General features: G+C 37.8%; 1 protein-coding gene across 2 annotated transcripts in view; it reads left to right on the top strand.

Moving 5' to 3' along the window:
* Positions 1 to 16,833, top strand: part of NBEAL1 (neurobeachin like 1) — a gene marked incomplete at both ends in the record, with an annotated part of 180,874 nt that overhangs the window by 92,191 nt on the left and 71,850 nt on the right. For both annotated transcript variants that reach the window (XM_079709952.1, XM_079709951.1), the window contains 6 exons: positions 7,519 to 8,094; positions 8,431 to 8,606; positions 9,438 to 9,591; positions 9,903 to 10,031; positions 14,777 to 15,082; positions 15,177 to 15,326. In XM_079709952.1, coding sequence (XP_079566078.1) covers positions 7,519 to 8,094; positions 8,431 to 8,606; positions 9,438 to 9,591; positions 9,903 to 10,031; positions 14,777 to 15,082; positions 15,177 to 15,326 — 1,491 coding nt within the window. The remainder of the gene's footprint in view (positions 1 to 7,518; positions 8,095 to 8,430; positions 8,607 to 9,437; positions 9,592 to 9,902; positions 10,032 to 14,776; positions 15,083 to 15,176; positions 15,327 to 16,833) is intronic.

The following is a 16,833-nucleotide window of genomic DNA, read 5'->3' as shown; positions in this document are numbered from 1 at the left end:
ACAGAGGATCGGTGCCGAGCGGCACTCACCAGCCCGAGAGGCTTGTCTGCTCGCCCGCCGGGGCGGGCGGCGCTGGAAGCTGAGGCTCGGGCTTCGGTCAGAGCGCAGGGAGAGGACTGGGGCTGGCGGCGAGAACTCAGCCTGAAGGGGGCTAATGTGCCACAGCTAGCCGGGAGGGAGTCCGGGAAAACTCTGGAGCTGCCGAAGAGGCAAGAGACTTGTTCTTCCCTCTTGGTTTCCTGCTGCGCGAGGAGAGGGGATTAAGAGCGCTGCTTAAAGGGGCTCCACAGACGGGCGCGAGTCGCGACTGAAAGCGCGGAGCCCAGTGACGGGCGTGGGACGCTGGGGCTGCTGCTGCCGCCGCCAAGAAGCCCGTGTGCGAGCGCAGGTCACTGTCCACACCGCCCTTCCGGGAGCCTGAGCAGCCCGCCACTGCCGGGGTCCCGGGATCCAGGGGCGGCTTCCCTGGGAGAACGCACGGCGCGCCTCGGGCTGGTGCAACGTCACGCCGACCTCTGCCACTGCAGGCTCGCCCCGCACTCCGTGCCCCTCCCTCCCGCCCGGCCTGAGTGAGCCAGAGTTCCCGAAGAGGCTGCTCCTTTAACCCTTTCCTGTCTGAGCGAAGAACAGACGCCCTCCGGCGACCTACACGCAGAGGCGGGGCCAAATCCAAAGCTGAGACCCGGGAGCTGTGAGAACAAAGAAGAGAAAGGGAAACCTCTCCCAGCAGCCTCAGAAGCAGCGGATTAAAGCTCCACAATCAACTTGATGTACCCTGCATCTGTGGAATACATGAATAGACAACAAATCATCCCAAATTGAGGAGCCAGGAGTCAGTACTGTGCCTCTGAGGTGGGAGAGCCAACTTCAGGACACTGGTCCACAAGAGACCTCCCAGCTCCACATAATATCAAACGGCGAAAATCTTCCAGAGATCTCCATCTCAACACCAGCACCCAGCTTCACTCAACGACCAGCAAGCTACAGTGCTGGACACCCTATGCCAAACAACTAGCAAGACAGGAACACAACGCCACCCATTAGCAGAGAGGTGGCCTAAAATCATAAAAAGTCTGCAGACACCCCAAAACACACCACCAGACGTGGACCTGCCCACCAGAAAGACAAGATCCAGCCTCATCCACCAGAACACAGGCACTAGTCCCCTCGACCAGGAAACCTACACAACCCACTAAACCAACCTTAGCCACTGGGGACAGACACCAAAAACAACAGGAACTACGAACCTGCAGCCGGCAAAAAGGAGACCCCAAACACAGTAACATAAGCAAAATGAGAAGACAGAAAAACACACAGCAGGAGAAGGAGCAAGATAAAAACCCACCAGACCTAACAAATGAAGAGGTAATAGGCAGTCTATCTGAAAAAGAATTCAGAATAATGATAGTAAAGATGATCCAAAATCTTGGAAATAGAATAGACAAAATGCAAGAAACAGTTAACAAGGACCTAGTAGAACTAAAGATGAATCAAGCATCGATTAAAAACACAATAAATGAAATGAAAAATACTCTAGATGGGATCAATAGCAGAATAACTGAGGCAGAAGAACGGATAAGTGAGGTGGAAGATAAAATAGTGGAAATAACTAATGCAGAGCAAAATAAAGAGAAAAGAATGAAAAGAACAGAGGACAATATCAGAGACCTCTGGGACAACATTAAACGCACCAACATTCGAATTATAGGGGTTCCAGAAGAAGAAGAGAAAAAGAAAGGGACTGAGAAAATATTTGAAGAGATTATAGTTGAAAACTTCCCTAATATGGGAAAGGAAATAGTTAATCAAGTCCAAGAAGCACAGAGAGTCCCATACAGAATAAATCCAAGGAGAAATACGCCAAGACACATATTAATCAAACTGTCAAAAATTAAACACAAAGAAATCATATTAAAAGCAGCAAGGCAAAAACAACAAATAACACACAAGGGAATCCCCATCAGGATAACAGCTGATCTCTCAGCAGAAACTCTACAAGCCAGAAGGGAGTGGCAGGACATAATTAAAGTGATGAAGGAGAGAAACCTGCAACCAAGATTACTCTACCCAGCAAGGATCTCATTCAGATTTGATGGAGAAATTAAAACGTTTACAGACAAGCAAAAGCTGAGAGAGTTCAGCACCACCAAACCAGCTTTACAACAAATGCTAAAGGAACTTCTCTAGGCAAGAAACACAACAGAAGGAAAAGACCTACAATAACGAACCCAAAACAATTAAGAAAATGGGAATAGGAACATACATATCGATAATTACCTTAAATGTAAATGGACTAAACGCTCCCACCAAAAGACACAGATTGGCTGAATGGATACAAAAACAAGACCCATATATATGCTGTCTACAAGAGACCCACTTCAGACCTAGAGACACATACAGACTGAAAGTAAGGGGATGGAAAAAGATATTCCATGCAAATGGAAACCAAAAGAAAGCTGGAGTAGCAATTCTCATATCAGACAAAATAGACTTTAAAATAAAGACTACTAGAAGAGACAAAGAAGGACACTACATAATGATCAAGGGATCGATCCAAGAAGAAGATATAACAATTGTAAATATTTATGCACCCAACATAGGAGCACCTCAATACATAAGGCAAACACTAACAGCCATAAAAGGAGAAATCGACAGTAACACAATCATAGTAGGGGACTTTAACACCCCACTTTCACCAATGGACAGATCATCCAAAATGAAAATAAATAAGGAAACACAAGCTTTAAATGATACATTAAACAAGATGGACTTAATTGATATTTATAGGACATTCCATCCAAAAACAACAGAATACACATTTTTCTCAAGTGCTCATGGAACATTCTCCAGGATAGATCATATCTTGGGTCACAAATCAAGCCTTGGTAAATTTAAGAAAATTGAAATTGTATCAAGTATCTTTTCCGACCACAATGCTATGAGACTAGATATCAATTACAGGAAAAGAGCTATAAAAAATACAAACACATGGAGGCTAAACAATACATTACTTAATAACGAAGTGATCACTGAAGAAATCAAAGAGGAAATAAAAAAATACCTAGAAACAAATGACAATGGAGACACGACGACCCAAAACCTATGGGATGCAGCAAAAGCAGTTCTAAGAGGGAAGTTTATAGCAATACAATCCCACCTTAAGAAACAGGAAATATCTCGACTAAACAACCTAACCTTGCACCTAAAGCAATTAGAGAAAGAAGAACAAAAACATCCCAAAGTTAGCAGAAGGAAAGAAATCATAAAAATCAGATCAGAAATAAATGAAAAAGAAATGAAGGAAACAATAGCAAAGATCAATAAAACTAAAAGCTGGTTCTTTGAGAAGATAAACAAAATTGATAAACCATTAGCCAGACTCATCAAGAAAAAAAGGGAGAAGACTCAAATCAATAGAATTAGAAATGAAAAAGGAGAAGTAACAACTGACACTGCAGAAATACAAAAGATCGTGAGAGATTACTATAAGCAACTCTATGCCAATAAAATGGACAACCTGGAAGAAATGGACAAATTCTTAGAAATGCACAACCTGCCAAGACTGAATCAGGAAGAAATAGAACATATGAACAGACCAATCACAAGCACTGAAATTGAAACTGTGATAAAAAATCTTCCAACAAACAAAAGCCCAGGACCAGATGGCTTCACAGGCGAATTCTATCAAGCATTTAGAGAAGAGCTAACGCCTATCCTTCTCAAACTCTTCCAAAATATAGCAGAGGGAGGAACACTCCCAAACTCATTCTACGAGGCCACCATCACCTTGATACCAAAACCAGACAAGGATGTCACAAAGAAAGAAAACTACAGGCCAATATCACTGATGAACATAGATGCAAAAATCCTCAACAAAATACTAGCAAACAGAATCCAACAGCACATTAAAAGGATCATACACCATGATCAAGTGGGGTTTATCCCAGGAATGCAAGGATTCTTCAATATACGCAAATCAATCAACGTGATACACCATATTAACAAATTGAAGGAGAAAAACCATATGATCATCTCAATAGATGCAGAGAAAGCTTTCGACAAAATTCAACACCCATTCATGATAAAAACCCTGCAGAAAGTAGGCATAGAGGGAACTTTCCTCAACATAATAAAGGCCATATATGACAAACCCACAGCCAGCATCGTCCTCAATGGTGAAAAACTGAAACCATTTCCACTAAGATCAGGAACAAGACAAGGTTGCCCACTCTCACCACTCTTATTCAACATAGTTTTGGAAGTTTTAGCCACAGCAATCAGAGAAGAAAAGCAAATAAAAGGAATCCAAATTGGAAAAGAAGAAGTAAAGCTGTCACTGTTTGCAGATGACATGATACTATACATAGAGAATCCTAAAGATGCTACCAGAAAACTACTAGAGCTAATCAATGAATTTGGTAAAGTTGCAGGATACAAAATTAATGCACAGAAATCTCTGGCATTCCTATATACTAATGATGAAAAATCTGAAAGTGAAATCAAGGAAACACTCCCATTTACCATTGCAACAAAAAGAATAAAATATCTAGGAATAAACCTACCTAAGGAGACAAAAGACCTGTATGCAGAAAATTATAAGACACTGATGAAAGAAATTAAAGATGATACAAATAGATGGAGAGATGTACCATGTTCTTGGATTGGAAGAATCAACATTGTGAAAATGACTCTACTACCCAAAGCAATCTACAGATTCAATGCAATCCCTATCAAAATACCACTGGCATTTTTCACAGAACTAGAACAAAAAATTTCACAATTTGTATGGAAACACAAAAGACCCCGAATAGCCAAAGCAATCTTGAGAACGAAAAATGGAGCTGGAGGAATCAGGCTCCCTGACTTCAGACTATACTACAAAGCTGCAGTAATCAAGACAGTATGGTACTGGCACAGAAACAGAAAGATAGATCAATGGAACAGGATAGAAAGCCCAGAGATAAACCCACGGACATATGGTCACCTTATCTTTGATAAAGGAGGCAGGAATGTACAGTGGAGAAAGGACAGTCTCTTCAATAAGTGGTGTTGGGAAAACTGGACAGGGACATGTAAAAGTATGAGATTCGATCACTCCCTAACACCATACACAAAAATAAGCTCAAAATGGATTAAAGACCTAAATGTAAGGTCAGACACTATCAAGCTCTTAGAGGACAACATAGGCAGAACACTCTATGACATAAATCACAGCAAGATCCTTTTTGACCCACCTCCTAGAGAAATGGAAATAAAGACAAAAATAAACACATGGGACCTAATGAAACTTAAAAGCTTTTGCACAGCAAAGGAAACCATAAACAAGACCAAAAGACAACCCTCAGAATGGGAGAAAATATTTGCAAATGAAGCAACTGACAAAGGATTAATCTCCAAAATTTATAAGCAGCTCATGCAGCTCAATAACAAAAAAACAAACAACCCAATCCAAAAATGGGCAGAAGACCTAAATAGACATTTCTCCACAGAAGATATACAGACTGCCAACAAACACATGAAAGGATGCTCAACATCTTTACTAATTAGAGAAATGCAAATCAAAACTACAATGAGATATCATCTCACACCAGTCAGAATGGCCATCATCAAAAAATCTAGAAACAATAAATGCTGGAGAGGGTGTGGAAAAAAGGGAACACTCTTGCACTGCTGGTGGGAATGTGAATTGGTACAGCCACTATGGAGAACGGTATGGAGGTTCCTTAAAAAACTACAAATAGAACTACCATATGACCCTGCAATCCCACTACTGGGCATATACCCTGAGAAAACCATAATTCAAAAAGAGACATGTACCAAAATGTTCATAGCAGCCCTATTTACAATAGCCCGGAGATGGAAACAACCTAAGTGTCCATCATCGGATGAATGGGTAAAGAAGATGTGGCACATACATACAATGGAATATTACTCAGCCATAAAAAGAAATGAAATTGAACTATTTGTAATGAGGTGGATGGACCTAGAGTCTGTCATACAGAGTGAAGTAAGTCAGAAAGAGAAAGACAAATACTGTATGCTGACACATATATATGGAATTTAAGAAAAAAAAAGGTCATGAAGAACATAGGGGTAAGACAGGAATAAAGACACAGACCTACTAGAGAATGGACTTGAGGATATGGGGAGGGGGAAGGGTAAGCTGTGACAAAGTGAAAGAGCGGCATGGACATATATACACTACCAAACGTAAGGTAGATAGCTAGTGGGAAGCAGCCGCATAGCACAGGGAGATCAGCTCGGTGCTTTGTGACCGCCTGGAGGGGTGGGATAGGGAGGGTGGGAGGGAGACGCAAAAGGGAGGGGATATGGGAACATATGTATACATATAACTGATTAAATTTGTGATAAAAAAAAAAAAAAAAAAAAACTTTTCAGCAAAAAAAATAAAATAAAATAAAATAAAATTGCTATTGTGCACTGCTACAGTAACGGTAGCTCACTGATTGATGGCATTAAGTGAGGAAAGAAACTTAACGTGTCATCATGACTCACTGCGACTCACTGCTTTCTATATCAGCATCAGTGTACATAAGAACCATTAATTTTGAAGTCTGCACCAACATAACTCATTTCCTGCTATGAAATTTGTCAGAGTTAGAAATTCTGATAAAAGAGATACTCTATAAACACTGGGAGCCAAAGTTCTTTTCATCTACTTAGAAGTTTATTGGCTTTGTTTTTAAAATGTCTTAAAGATCTTAACAGCATTTCTGATAGTGTTTGAGAACTTGTTTTTATCCAAAAAATGTGAAGTCAGTTGGGATACTAGAGATCATACACATTGCCATGTAAATGTCTACTCTTTAATTTCAGTTTCTTATTCCAGCTAAATATCAGCATCCATCTTATTGGAAATAGTTTTCTGGAATTAAAGTTCAGTTTTTGTTTTGTTTGTACCATGTAGAGTTAATGAAAAAAAACGTTTTTGCAAAAGCAGCCATTAACTTTGCCTGGGGAAAAAATGAGGTGGGAAAACATTCTTGGTGTACCTAGGTTCTGTCAAAGTTTCTTATATGTTCTAGTTTACTCCCTAACCATAGTTCCAGAACTGTGCCTGGCACACAGTAGATGTTCAGTATTTACTAAACAAATGTACTAGGCTCATGGAAAGTGCTTAGTTGAGAGGATATAACTTAATTACATTTTATATATACCTTAATTCTATCTATATTTTTTCTTCAACCAAATTAAATTAATAACGTGAGTGTGTTGGTATGTGGAGGATTATTTTATCTTTTTTTCTTTTTTATCTTTCAGCAAATATTTGAGTCTATCCCAACTCTAGATATACAATGAGTAATATGCAGATTAGTTAAAAACACAATGCCCTTCAAATAGTTTCTAATCTAGTTAAGAATATAATCGTTTGAAAGTATATCCTTCCAAAGTTTCTTATTAAATTACTTTGTCATTAAAATAGCTGAAAAGAAACTGTTTTTGATGTAAAGTACTGTACACTTTTTGACGAATTTTGCATTCTTAATCTCTTCACAGATTTTACAGATTTTACAGTCCCAGCCAGATGCAGCACATCAAATATCTCAACAAGTGGGTTGGCAAGACACTTTAGTTAGGCTTTTTTTAAAAGCAAATTTTGAAAATGGAAATACTCTTCATAAGCACAGTAGGGCTGTTGTAATGAAAGACAATGATAAAAATATATCAGCTGAAGATATGAAGAGGAACTCTGATGAAAAGACAGATGAGGAAAAAATCAGCTCTTTTGCCTCAGCTCATGTGTCTTCAGATCAGTGGAGTTTGGAGGATAGACACTCCCTAGACTCGAACACACCATTATTTCAAGAAGATAGCTTGATGGGAGAACTATCTTTCAAATCAGAGAATCGAGGAGAATTCTGGCATAAGAACCCTTCACATCTGAGTTTAGATCTCAGTGGAATTGATTCATGTGAACTGAGTGATAGTGGAAGTCAAATGCCAGACAGCTTGCCTAGCACGCCATCCCCGATAGAGTCCACTAAGTCATTTTCTGTGCAATCTGACAAAGAAAGCAGCATCACAAATGATGTGGGCTTTAGTGATGACTTCTCTTTACTTGAAAACCAAGAGGTAAGATTCCTTATTTGTCCAAATGTGGTTTTATTTTTTTTATGTCTGACCTCAGATATGTGTGATTGTTAATAATTTCATGTATTATTCATGTTCCAAGTCTCATGATCTAAGGTATTAGAAGCCTAGAAGTCACCAAATTGTGAGTGTCTTGAGAGCAAAGCCAGTGTCTTATTCATCTTTACATCTCTAGGGCCTTCGTAGTAAAGTTCCAGGTTCATGCAGCCACCTTAAAAATATGTTGAATGATTATAATTCATGTACCTGATGGTTCTCATGATGTGCTTTTAACACCCCTCCCTCTAATAATTTCATATTACTTTCTCTTTTTTATAGAGATGTGAGGAAGAGCTTATTCAATTACTGACAAATATTTTGAACTGTGTAATGTGTAAGGGACTAGAAAAGTCTGATGATGATACTTGGATTGAACGGGGACAAGTGTTTTCGGCACTAACTAAACCAGGAATATCCAGTGAGCTACTTCGACCATCAGATGAAATAAAACTAATGTAAGCATTCAGTTGATGATATGCCCTCTCCTCTTAGAGTGGGCAGGAGTCCAAAATAATATTTGTTATTGAACCTTTATTCAGTATTCAGTGGATGTAGAGAGAGAAAAAAGGAGAAGCTTTGTGCTCAGCCCTTCTCCTGTCTGTTGCCATTCTAGTGGGATCTAGAGAGAAATCCAAAACTAACTCCAATGTGAGGAAATTTAATTCTTACATTAATTTGGATTCTAAGTGATTATATATTCCTTGTTTAAGTTGTTTTCTGCAGTATCTAAGCACTTGGTGCATGTGTTCTACAGTCTTGTCCAAATTTGAGTGCTTCCATGCTAAAGGAAGGTAGTAGTGTTTTCATGAAAATTACTTCTCAAAAGCTTTGAGTTCCCTGCATATGATAGAACACTGTACCAACAGCACACTAGAACAGAATTACTTTTTTGTTTTTCCATAGGGCTAGACTCTCTGTAAGGCATAAGGCTTTCTTCCCTAACATTTCCAATTTCAGTTTTAAAGAAACTTTTTAAGTATCTCATGGAGGCTGGAATGTGAATTATTTTCATAGCTTTTTCAAGGTCAAGTCAAACAGGTAACTTTTCCTTTTCCTTTTAATATTAGGTATATTAAAGATAAGTACTCCAGAGATTAAAAAGTTGCTTCATTATTACTAAATTCCATCCACAGTGTCTTATACCTGCCAGTGATACTGTATCTTTGGAGGTACATTCCTATTAATAAATAACGAGGTTTGTTGTTGCTGGTTTTTTTTTTTTTTTTGGTGGCCTGTTATTTTTATAAATTTAAAATGGTTTTAAGAGGACTTTGTTTTATATTTAGTTTGCTACAGAAGATGTTAGAATGGGCAGTCACAGAAAACAGAGAAGCAAAATTTAATCCAGTAACTGCTGAAAATGCTTTCCGACTCATGCTGATCATACAGGACTTTCTGCAGTCAGAGGGACTAGTTAATTCGAACATGTGGACTGAGAAGGTGCAGTAACATCTCTGAAATTATTTTTTTGGTAGTGAAGGACTTTATTCAAAGAAAGAAATTTTGTATCCCCTCTTTTCAGAGCATTAATATTTAATCAGATGTGATAAACATGGATAAGATGTGATAGTCGCAGATGTGATAGTTACTTTTGTTAAGTAACTCTTACTAGGATAATTCTTTTGGTTTTTACCAACTGAACATTGAATTAGTTTTGAAATATTTATGATTTGTATTACTGTTGGGAAAACTCATCATCAGTAGATTTAAAAATGGAATGTTTTTATTTCTCAATTTTTCCTTTATGTTAGCTTTTAGAGGATATGATGCTGCTCTTCGACAGTCTGTCAGTCTGGTATTCTGAAAGTCCAGTATGGGTGAAACTATCTCAGATTCAAATCCAGATGCTTCTAGGCTTCATTGGAAGGGGTAATTTGCAGGTTTGTCGATTCTTTTATGTTATTTTATATACTCACACGTAACATAGGAATTTGTGCAGTAACTGAATGGCAATTATGTTTTCAGCGTTCTAATTTTTTAATTAGCTTCAAAAATATCATGATTTAACTCTAGTTTCAATTTTGTGAGATGAGAAAGAAGCTTGAGAGGCAGCTAATCGATTCTTTTTTCCTGATGTTTATGATTCAGTATAATTTAAGGTTTCCTTTTAGAGGATTTATATATAGTTTATATTAGAGGGCATTACTCACATCATCTACATTTAGTATAGCTAGGAGCTATACAGCCTGCATAGACTTTTATACATGTGAAGTTTAGGGCTTGCATTTTTAGGAAAATTATTTTTTAAAGTGTTCTGTCAAAATATTTTTCTGTACTTAATAATCCACTAATTCAGTTTTACATTTATCTCATTTTTCTTCCTTTATTAAACACTTACTGAATACCTACCAAGTGTTAGCATTGTGCTAGGTTTCTATTATAAAGATAAATAAAAGATGGACCCACAGAATATTTATTATTTTCAAAAATTTTAAAGGTTGGGAAAGTTCCATGCAGATTTTAGTCTGTCATCTTTCTATTTATATTGGATGCTTGTGATTACCTACATTGGATTAGTCATAACATTTATTGCATGGTTATTTATCTGGCCCTTTTTATTTTCTTTTGATAATCATTTCTAATATAAACTTGCTATAATATTGATAAGAACATGAGGAGGTTAAAATACCATAAGGTTGCCCTATTTTAAAAAGACCATATTTTTCAACAGATATTCTTTTCCAGTCATTAAAGAAAACATACTCATTGTGGAAAGTACACAAAAAACATAAAGACAAAAAATAGATAAAACATCCTTCATCCTATAGCCTAAGAGAAAACAACTGTCAATATTTTAATGTTTTTTTCTCTGTATATATTTTTTCAGATGATTAAAACCATCATATATTTTGATAATTTTGTGTTCTTTTTTATTTTTCTTACAATTATATTAAACTCATTTCCCCACGTTACTAACTTTTTAAAGATAGTGGTTTTTTTCCTAATCATAAAGGTAACACGTGGTCATTGTAAAAAACATGGAAAAAGCAGAAAAGCTAAAGAAAAAATAAACATTCTGATATGTGGATGATGAAAATTTGAATTGTACAGCTTTTAAATACCGTTTGAAAATTATATGAACTTAGAACTTTAAAAAAAAGTTATTATATGCTTTGTCTGGTAATTCTACTCTAAAACTATATCCTGAGGTAATAATCTAGAATACCAAACAGTATTTGTACACATAGATGTTCATTGTAGTTTTCTTTTTTTCTCCATCTAGAAATAGAACAAAGGTAACTTTTTTGGCTTTTTTATTAATATGAGTCTGGTGGCTGTTAAAGCCCTTGCAGCCAGCATACCAGGTAGTTCTTTTTTTAGATATTAGAACTCTGTTTTTTTCCACTCATGATCACCCTCAGTGTTTTTATCCTTGGTGAGATTTCCAAGGAGAAGTAAAATGTCTGTTTTAATCTGCTCACAATTAAATATCCAGTGCCTGTACCATAGTAGGACTCTATAAATACTTATTAAATAAATAAAGTGTGCAGCACCTACAGGTAAGACTGATCCTATGAACCAGTAGTTAGTGACCTATAACACTTCTCACTAGCTACTTGTTTAATTTCACTCTCTCAGGAATAAAAGCATATTTCCCTGAGGTTGTGCATGTTAAAGGCTGGGGAAGGAACCCCTTCCCTTGTAGGGGTTTAAATAGAGTTGCCTGCAAAAAGAATCTGGCTAGCAAATTTGTTTTGTTTGGCCCATACATTATTATTTAATTGCTAGCATTTAAGTATTAGGAGATTTCACATAAATGCCAGGATTTCCCAGCTTGTCTTTAAAGCAGGACTGAGTAAGTTGTCGATTTATTTAGATGCAGTATATGGTCACCGCATTGTCTGGGTTTCTGCTCCTTCAGTTGTCTTAGCTCAGCCAGTGATTCTCTTCACTAGCTACACATGAAATCATCTAGAGGAGCTTTTTAAAAATGCCTTTGTGGGCTTCCCTGGTGGCGCAGTGGTTGAGAGTCTGCCTGCCGATGCAGGGGACACAGGTTCGTGCCCCGGTCCGGGAAGATCCCACATGCCGCGGAGCGGCTGGGCCCGTGAGCCATGGCCGCTGAGCCTGCACGTCCGGAGCCTGTGCTCTGCAACGGGAGAGGCCACAACAGTGAGAGGCCTGTGTACCGCAAAAAAAAAAAAAAAAAAAAAAAGCCTTTGTGTGGGGCATCACTCAGTAATTAAGCAGGGGAACTAGGGCCCTGGTTTTTTTTGTCATTTCTCAGGTGACCGTAATGTAGTACTCTTTATAATGTGAGGGCAGGGCTATCATATCTATGTGTGTGGGGGTTGTGTGTGTGTATCCAAAGTTATCCAAAGTTAAGTCAGTGGTAAGTAAATCATTGTATTCACTGAAAGTGTCTTTATAATTTTAAATAAACATATAAACTTATAGTTATTTAATACTGTCATCCTAAGTTAAAAGCAAAGCACTGAATATTCAACCTTTCATGTGAATAGTATTTTTAAAAACATATAGCAAAAAAGCCCAGAATACTAACATTGGTATTTCCTGGATAATGAGATTTTATGACCTTTTGTCTCACATTTGTTGGCCTCTATTGGGTTTAAGCTGCTTTAGTCAGATTCAAAGACTAAAGTGAAGGGATTTGGGGAAAACCTGAGAAAGGTAGAGAAGCTTCACTATTAGAGGATTAAGTTAAAAGTAGAAAAGTTAAAGTTTTGAGCCATCTTAGAGGTTGTTTCCTCCAATGCTGTTTGCTTCTTTAAGTCTTGCATGGAAAGACTGCCTGAGATCCCTTATTGTTGCCTTGGCCGTCAAAGACATGTTCATACAGCTCAGATCAGCTTTTGGTACACATATATATATTTTTTTAACATCTTTATTGGAGTATAATTGCTTTACAGTGGTGTGTTAGTTTCTGCTTTATAACATAATGAATCAGCTATACATTTACATATATCCCCATATCTCCTCCCTCTTGCGTCTCCCTCCCACCCTCCCTATCCCACCCCTCTAGGTGGGCACAAAGCACGGAGCTGATCTCCCTGTGCTATGTGGCTGCTTCCCACTAGCTATCTATTTTACATTTAGTAGTGTATATAAGTGCATGCCACTCTCTCATTTCGTCCCAGCTTACCCTTCCTCCTCCCCTTGTCCTCAAGTCCATTTAGATTCCATATATAGGCACACATATATTTTTGAAGTGATGTCAGTTTTTAATACTTCCTTTCTTTCTCTTGCTTTTCTTTATTTTGAAAGTAATATGATCCAAAATTGGGTTATAGGGTTAGGGGAGAAGGAGACACTTGATATCATTTGTCCTGTTTTGGTTTTAAGACTTCCATCTTTCTCTAGTCTAGATGAAGGGAGGCCCCTTCGTGACCAATTTACCTTTCTAGGATGGAGTTTAAGGCCAGAGCTTAAGGGTAATATAGCATATTCCTTTGCCTGGGTTTGTGCCCTAGATATGTATTTTCCTTGGGAACTTTACTCAGTTGCCTGTTCACTGTCCTTTATCTATAAGAATGCTTTTGATTCCAAGTAACAGAAATATCAATGCAAGCTGACTTAGTTAAGAAGATTTATATAGTTGAAAATTCCATAGCTAAGATGAGTTTAAGGCATGATTCAGTCAAGGCTCTAGTTCCATTTGTTTGCTGTTCTCACAGCATTGCTCTCCATCATGTCAGCTTGTCTTAAGCTGGCTGCCCTTATTGTCACAAAATCACTGCCAGCAGCAATTAAGGCTACGTACTTCCTTGTTCATATCCAGAGAAAGAGAGTGCTTCTTCCTAGAGTCATTGTTGGTAGACAGTTCTTCATGGATCTCTTGTGAATACAGACACTGGATGCCTTTGTGATGAACTGTCTTTTTGAGGATGCATGTATAGTGAACAGCTTGGGAAGATAGAGATGATGTCTCCCTCCAGAGCAAAAGCAGGTTTGTTTACTGTCCAGTATAATAAAGATAATGTCTCCTTCCAAGGCAACATTCAGGTACACTTACTACCCAATTTAAAAGACTTGTGTTCACTTTGCTTGGGGTTCCTCTCCTATAATGCAACCATTGGGTGTGCAGGCATCATTTAGTTCTTTTCATTTCTCTCCATGGAATTACATTTCGGGGAACAGGGCAAGTGCTGATATTCTGGCTACTGCTAATGCTGTAGATCTTCGTCTCTGATCCAGGAGTCTCATTCTTCTGCCAGCATCTGTGAAACAGTGGTAGGCTAACTTGTCACCTTGGAGATGAGGTATTGATAAAATCCAAGCCCTTTCACAGTTCTTTACAGTTATTGTATAAAAGTTGTGTCTTTGCATGGTAAAGTTATCCCTGAATGAATCCATGTGACAAAGAGAGTGACATGAGTTGACTGAAAGATGAGTTACCTGAACCAGTCACTGTGGCAAGGGGTTGGATATTCTGTTTGGTTTATATCTTTTAGAACTAGAGATGGAATCATCCCCGAATTCTTGCAAACTCTCTGAAGAAGTAGAGTGGATGTTGGGGTGATTAATTATCAACCTCTTAACTTTGCTGTATATTCCAAATTAAACATGGGTTACTTTTATAATTTATTTTAAAAAGCAACTTCAAGAGGAGCCAAAGAACTTTGTTATCACTAAATATCTGCTTTATTTTACTGTTTTACTCCAGGTTTGTGCAGTGGCATCAGCTAAGCTAAACACCCTTCTTCAGACCAAGGTGATTGAAAATCAGGATGAAGCATGTTACATTTTAGGGAAGCTGGAACATGTTCTAAGTCAATCAATCAAGGAACAGACTGAAATATACTCATTTCTGATTCCGCTTGTCCGTACCCTGGTTTCCAAAATTTATGAGCTTCTCTTCATGAACTTGCATCTGCCTTCTTTACCTTTTACCAATGGAAGCTCTTCATTTTTCGAAGATTTTCAAGAATATTGCAGTTCAAATGAATGGCAAGTTTACATTGAAAAATATGTAAGTTTCATCTTTGTTGAGTGGGGTTTTTCTACTAAATCATCATTTTTATAGAGGCATGCATTAAATTTTGCGTATGTATATTTTTTATAAGATTGTACCTTATATGAAGCAGTATGAAACCCATGCATTTTATGATGGTCATGAGAGCATGGCACTTTATTGGAAGGATTGTTACGAAGCCTTAATGGTGAATATGCATAAACGAGACCGGGAAGGGGGAGAGAGCAAGCTCAAGTTTCAGGTAAAAATTATTAAATGTTTTTAATACTAGTTTTTTATGTTGATTTCAAGCATTTAATGTTCAAATGAGAGTAATAACAAGACTGAACTTTGAAAACGAACAGTATTTCTTTTCTGTTTTTTATTTTATTTATTTATTTTTATTTTTTAACATCTTTATTAGAGTATAATTGCTTTACAATGGTGTGTCAGTTTCCGCTTTATAACAAAGTGAATCAATTATACATATACATATGTTCCCATATCTCTTCCTTCTTGCATCTCCCTCCCTCCCACCCTCCCCATCCCACCCCTCTAGGTGGTCACCGAGCTGATCTCCCTGTGCTATGCAGCTGCTTCCCACTAGCTATCTATTTTACGTTTGGTAGTGTATATATGTCCATGCCACTCTCTCACTTTGTCCCAGCTTACCCTTCCCCCTCCCCGTGTCCTCAAGTCCATTCTGTAGTAAGTCTGCATCTTTATTCCCGTCTTGCCCCTAGGTTCTTCTGACCATTTAATTTTTTTCTTTTTTTTTCAGATTCCATATATATGTGTTAGCATACGGTATCTGTTTTTCTCTTTCTGACTTACTTCACTCTGTATGACAGTCTCTAGGTCCATTCACCTCACTACAGATAACTCAGTTTCGTTCCTTTTTATGGCTTAGTAATATTCCATTGTATATATGTGCCACACCTTCTTTATCCATTCATCTGTTGATGGACACTTAGGTTGCTTCCATGACCTGCAATTGTAAATAGAGCTGCAATGAACATTTTGGTACATGACTCTTTTTGAATTATGGTTTTCTCAGGGTATATGGCCAGTAGTGGGATTGCTGAGTCGTATGGTAGTTCTATTTTTAGTTTTTTAAGGACCTTCCATACTGTTATCCATAGTGGCTGTATCAATTTACATTCCCACCAACAGTGCAAGAGGGTTCCCTTTTCTCCACACACGCTCCAGCATTTATTGTTTGTAGACTTTTTGATGATGGCCATTCTGACTGGTGTGAGATGATACCTCATTGTAGTTTTGATTTGCATTTCTCTAATGATTAGTGATGTTGAGCATTCTTTCATGTGTTTGTTGGCAATCTGTATATCTTCTTTGGATAAATGGTCTATTTAGGTCTTCTGCCCATTTTTGGATTGGGTTGTTTGTTTTTTTGATATTGAGCTGCATGAGTTGCTTGTATGTTTTGGAGATTAATCCTTTGTCAGTTGCTTCATTTGAAAATATTTTCTCCCATTCTGAGGGCTGTCTTTTCATCTTGTGTATGGTTTCCTTTGCTGTGCAAAAGCTTTTAAGTTTCATTAGGTCCCATTTGTTTATTTTTGTTTTTATTTCCATTTCTCTAGGAGGTGGGTCAAAAAGGATCTTGCTGTGATTTATGTCATAGAGTGTTCTGCCTTTGTTTTCCTCTACGAGTTTGATGGTGTCTGGCCTTACATTTAGGTCTTGAATCCATTTTGAGCTTATTTTTGTGTATGGTGTTAGGGAGTGTTCTAATTTCATTCTTTTAC

Source organism: Hyperoodon ampullatus, assembly GCF_949752795.1.
Source record: "Hyperoodon ampullatus genome assembly, chromosome: 8".
Taxonomy (NCBI): Eukaryota; Metazoa; Chordata; class Mammalia; order Artiodactyla; family Ziphiidae; genus Hyperoodon; species Hyperoodon ampullatus.
The sequence above is the reverse complement of the archived record's forward strand: the minus strand, read 5'-3'. Positions and strand labels throughout refer to the sequence as shown.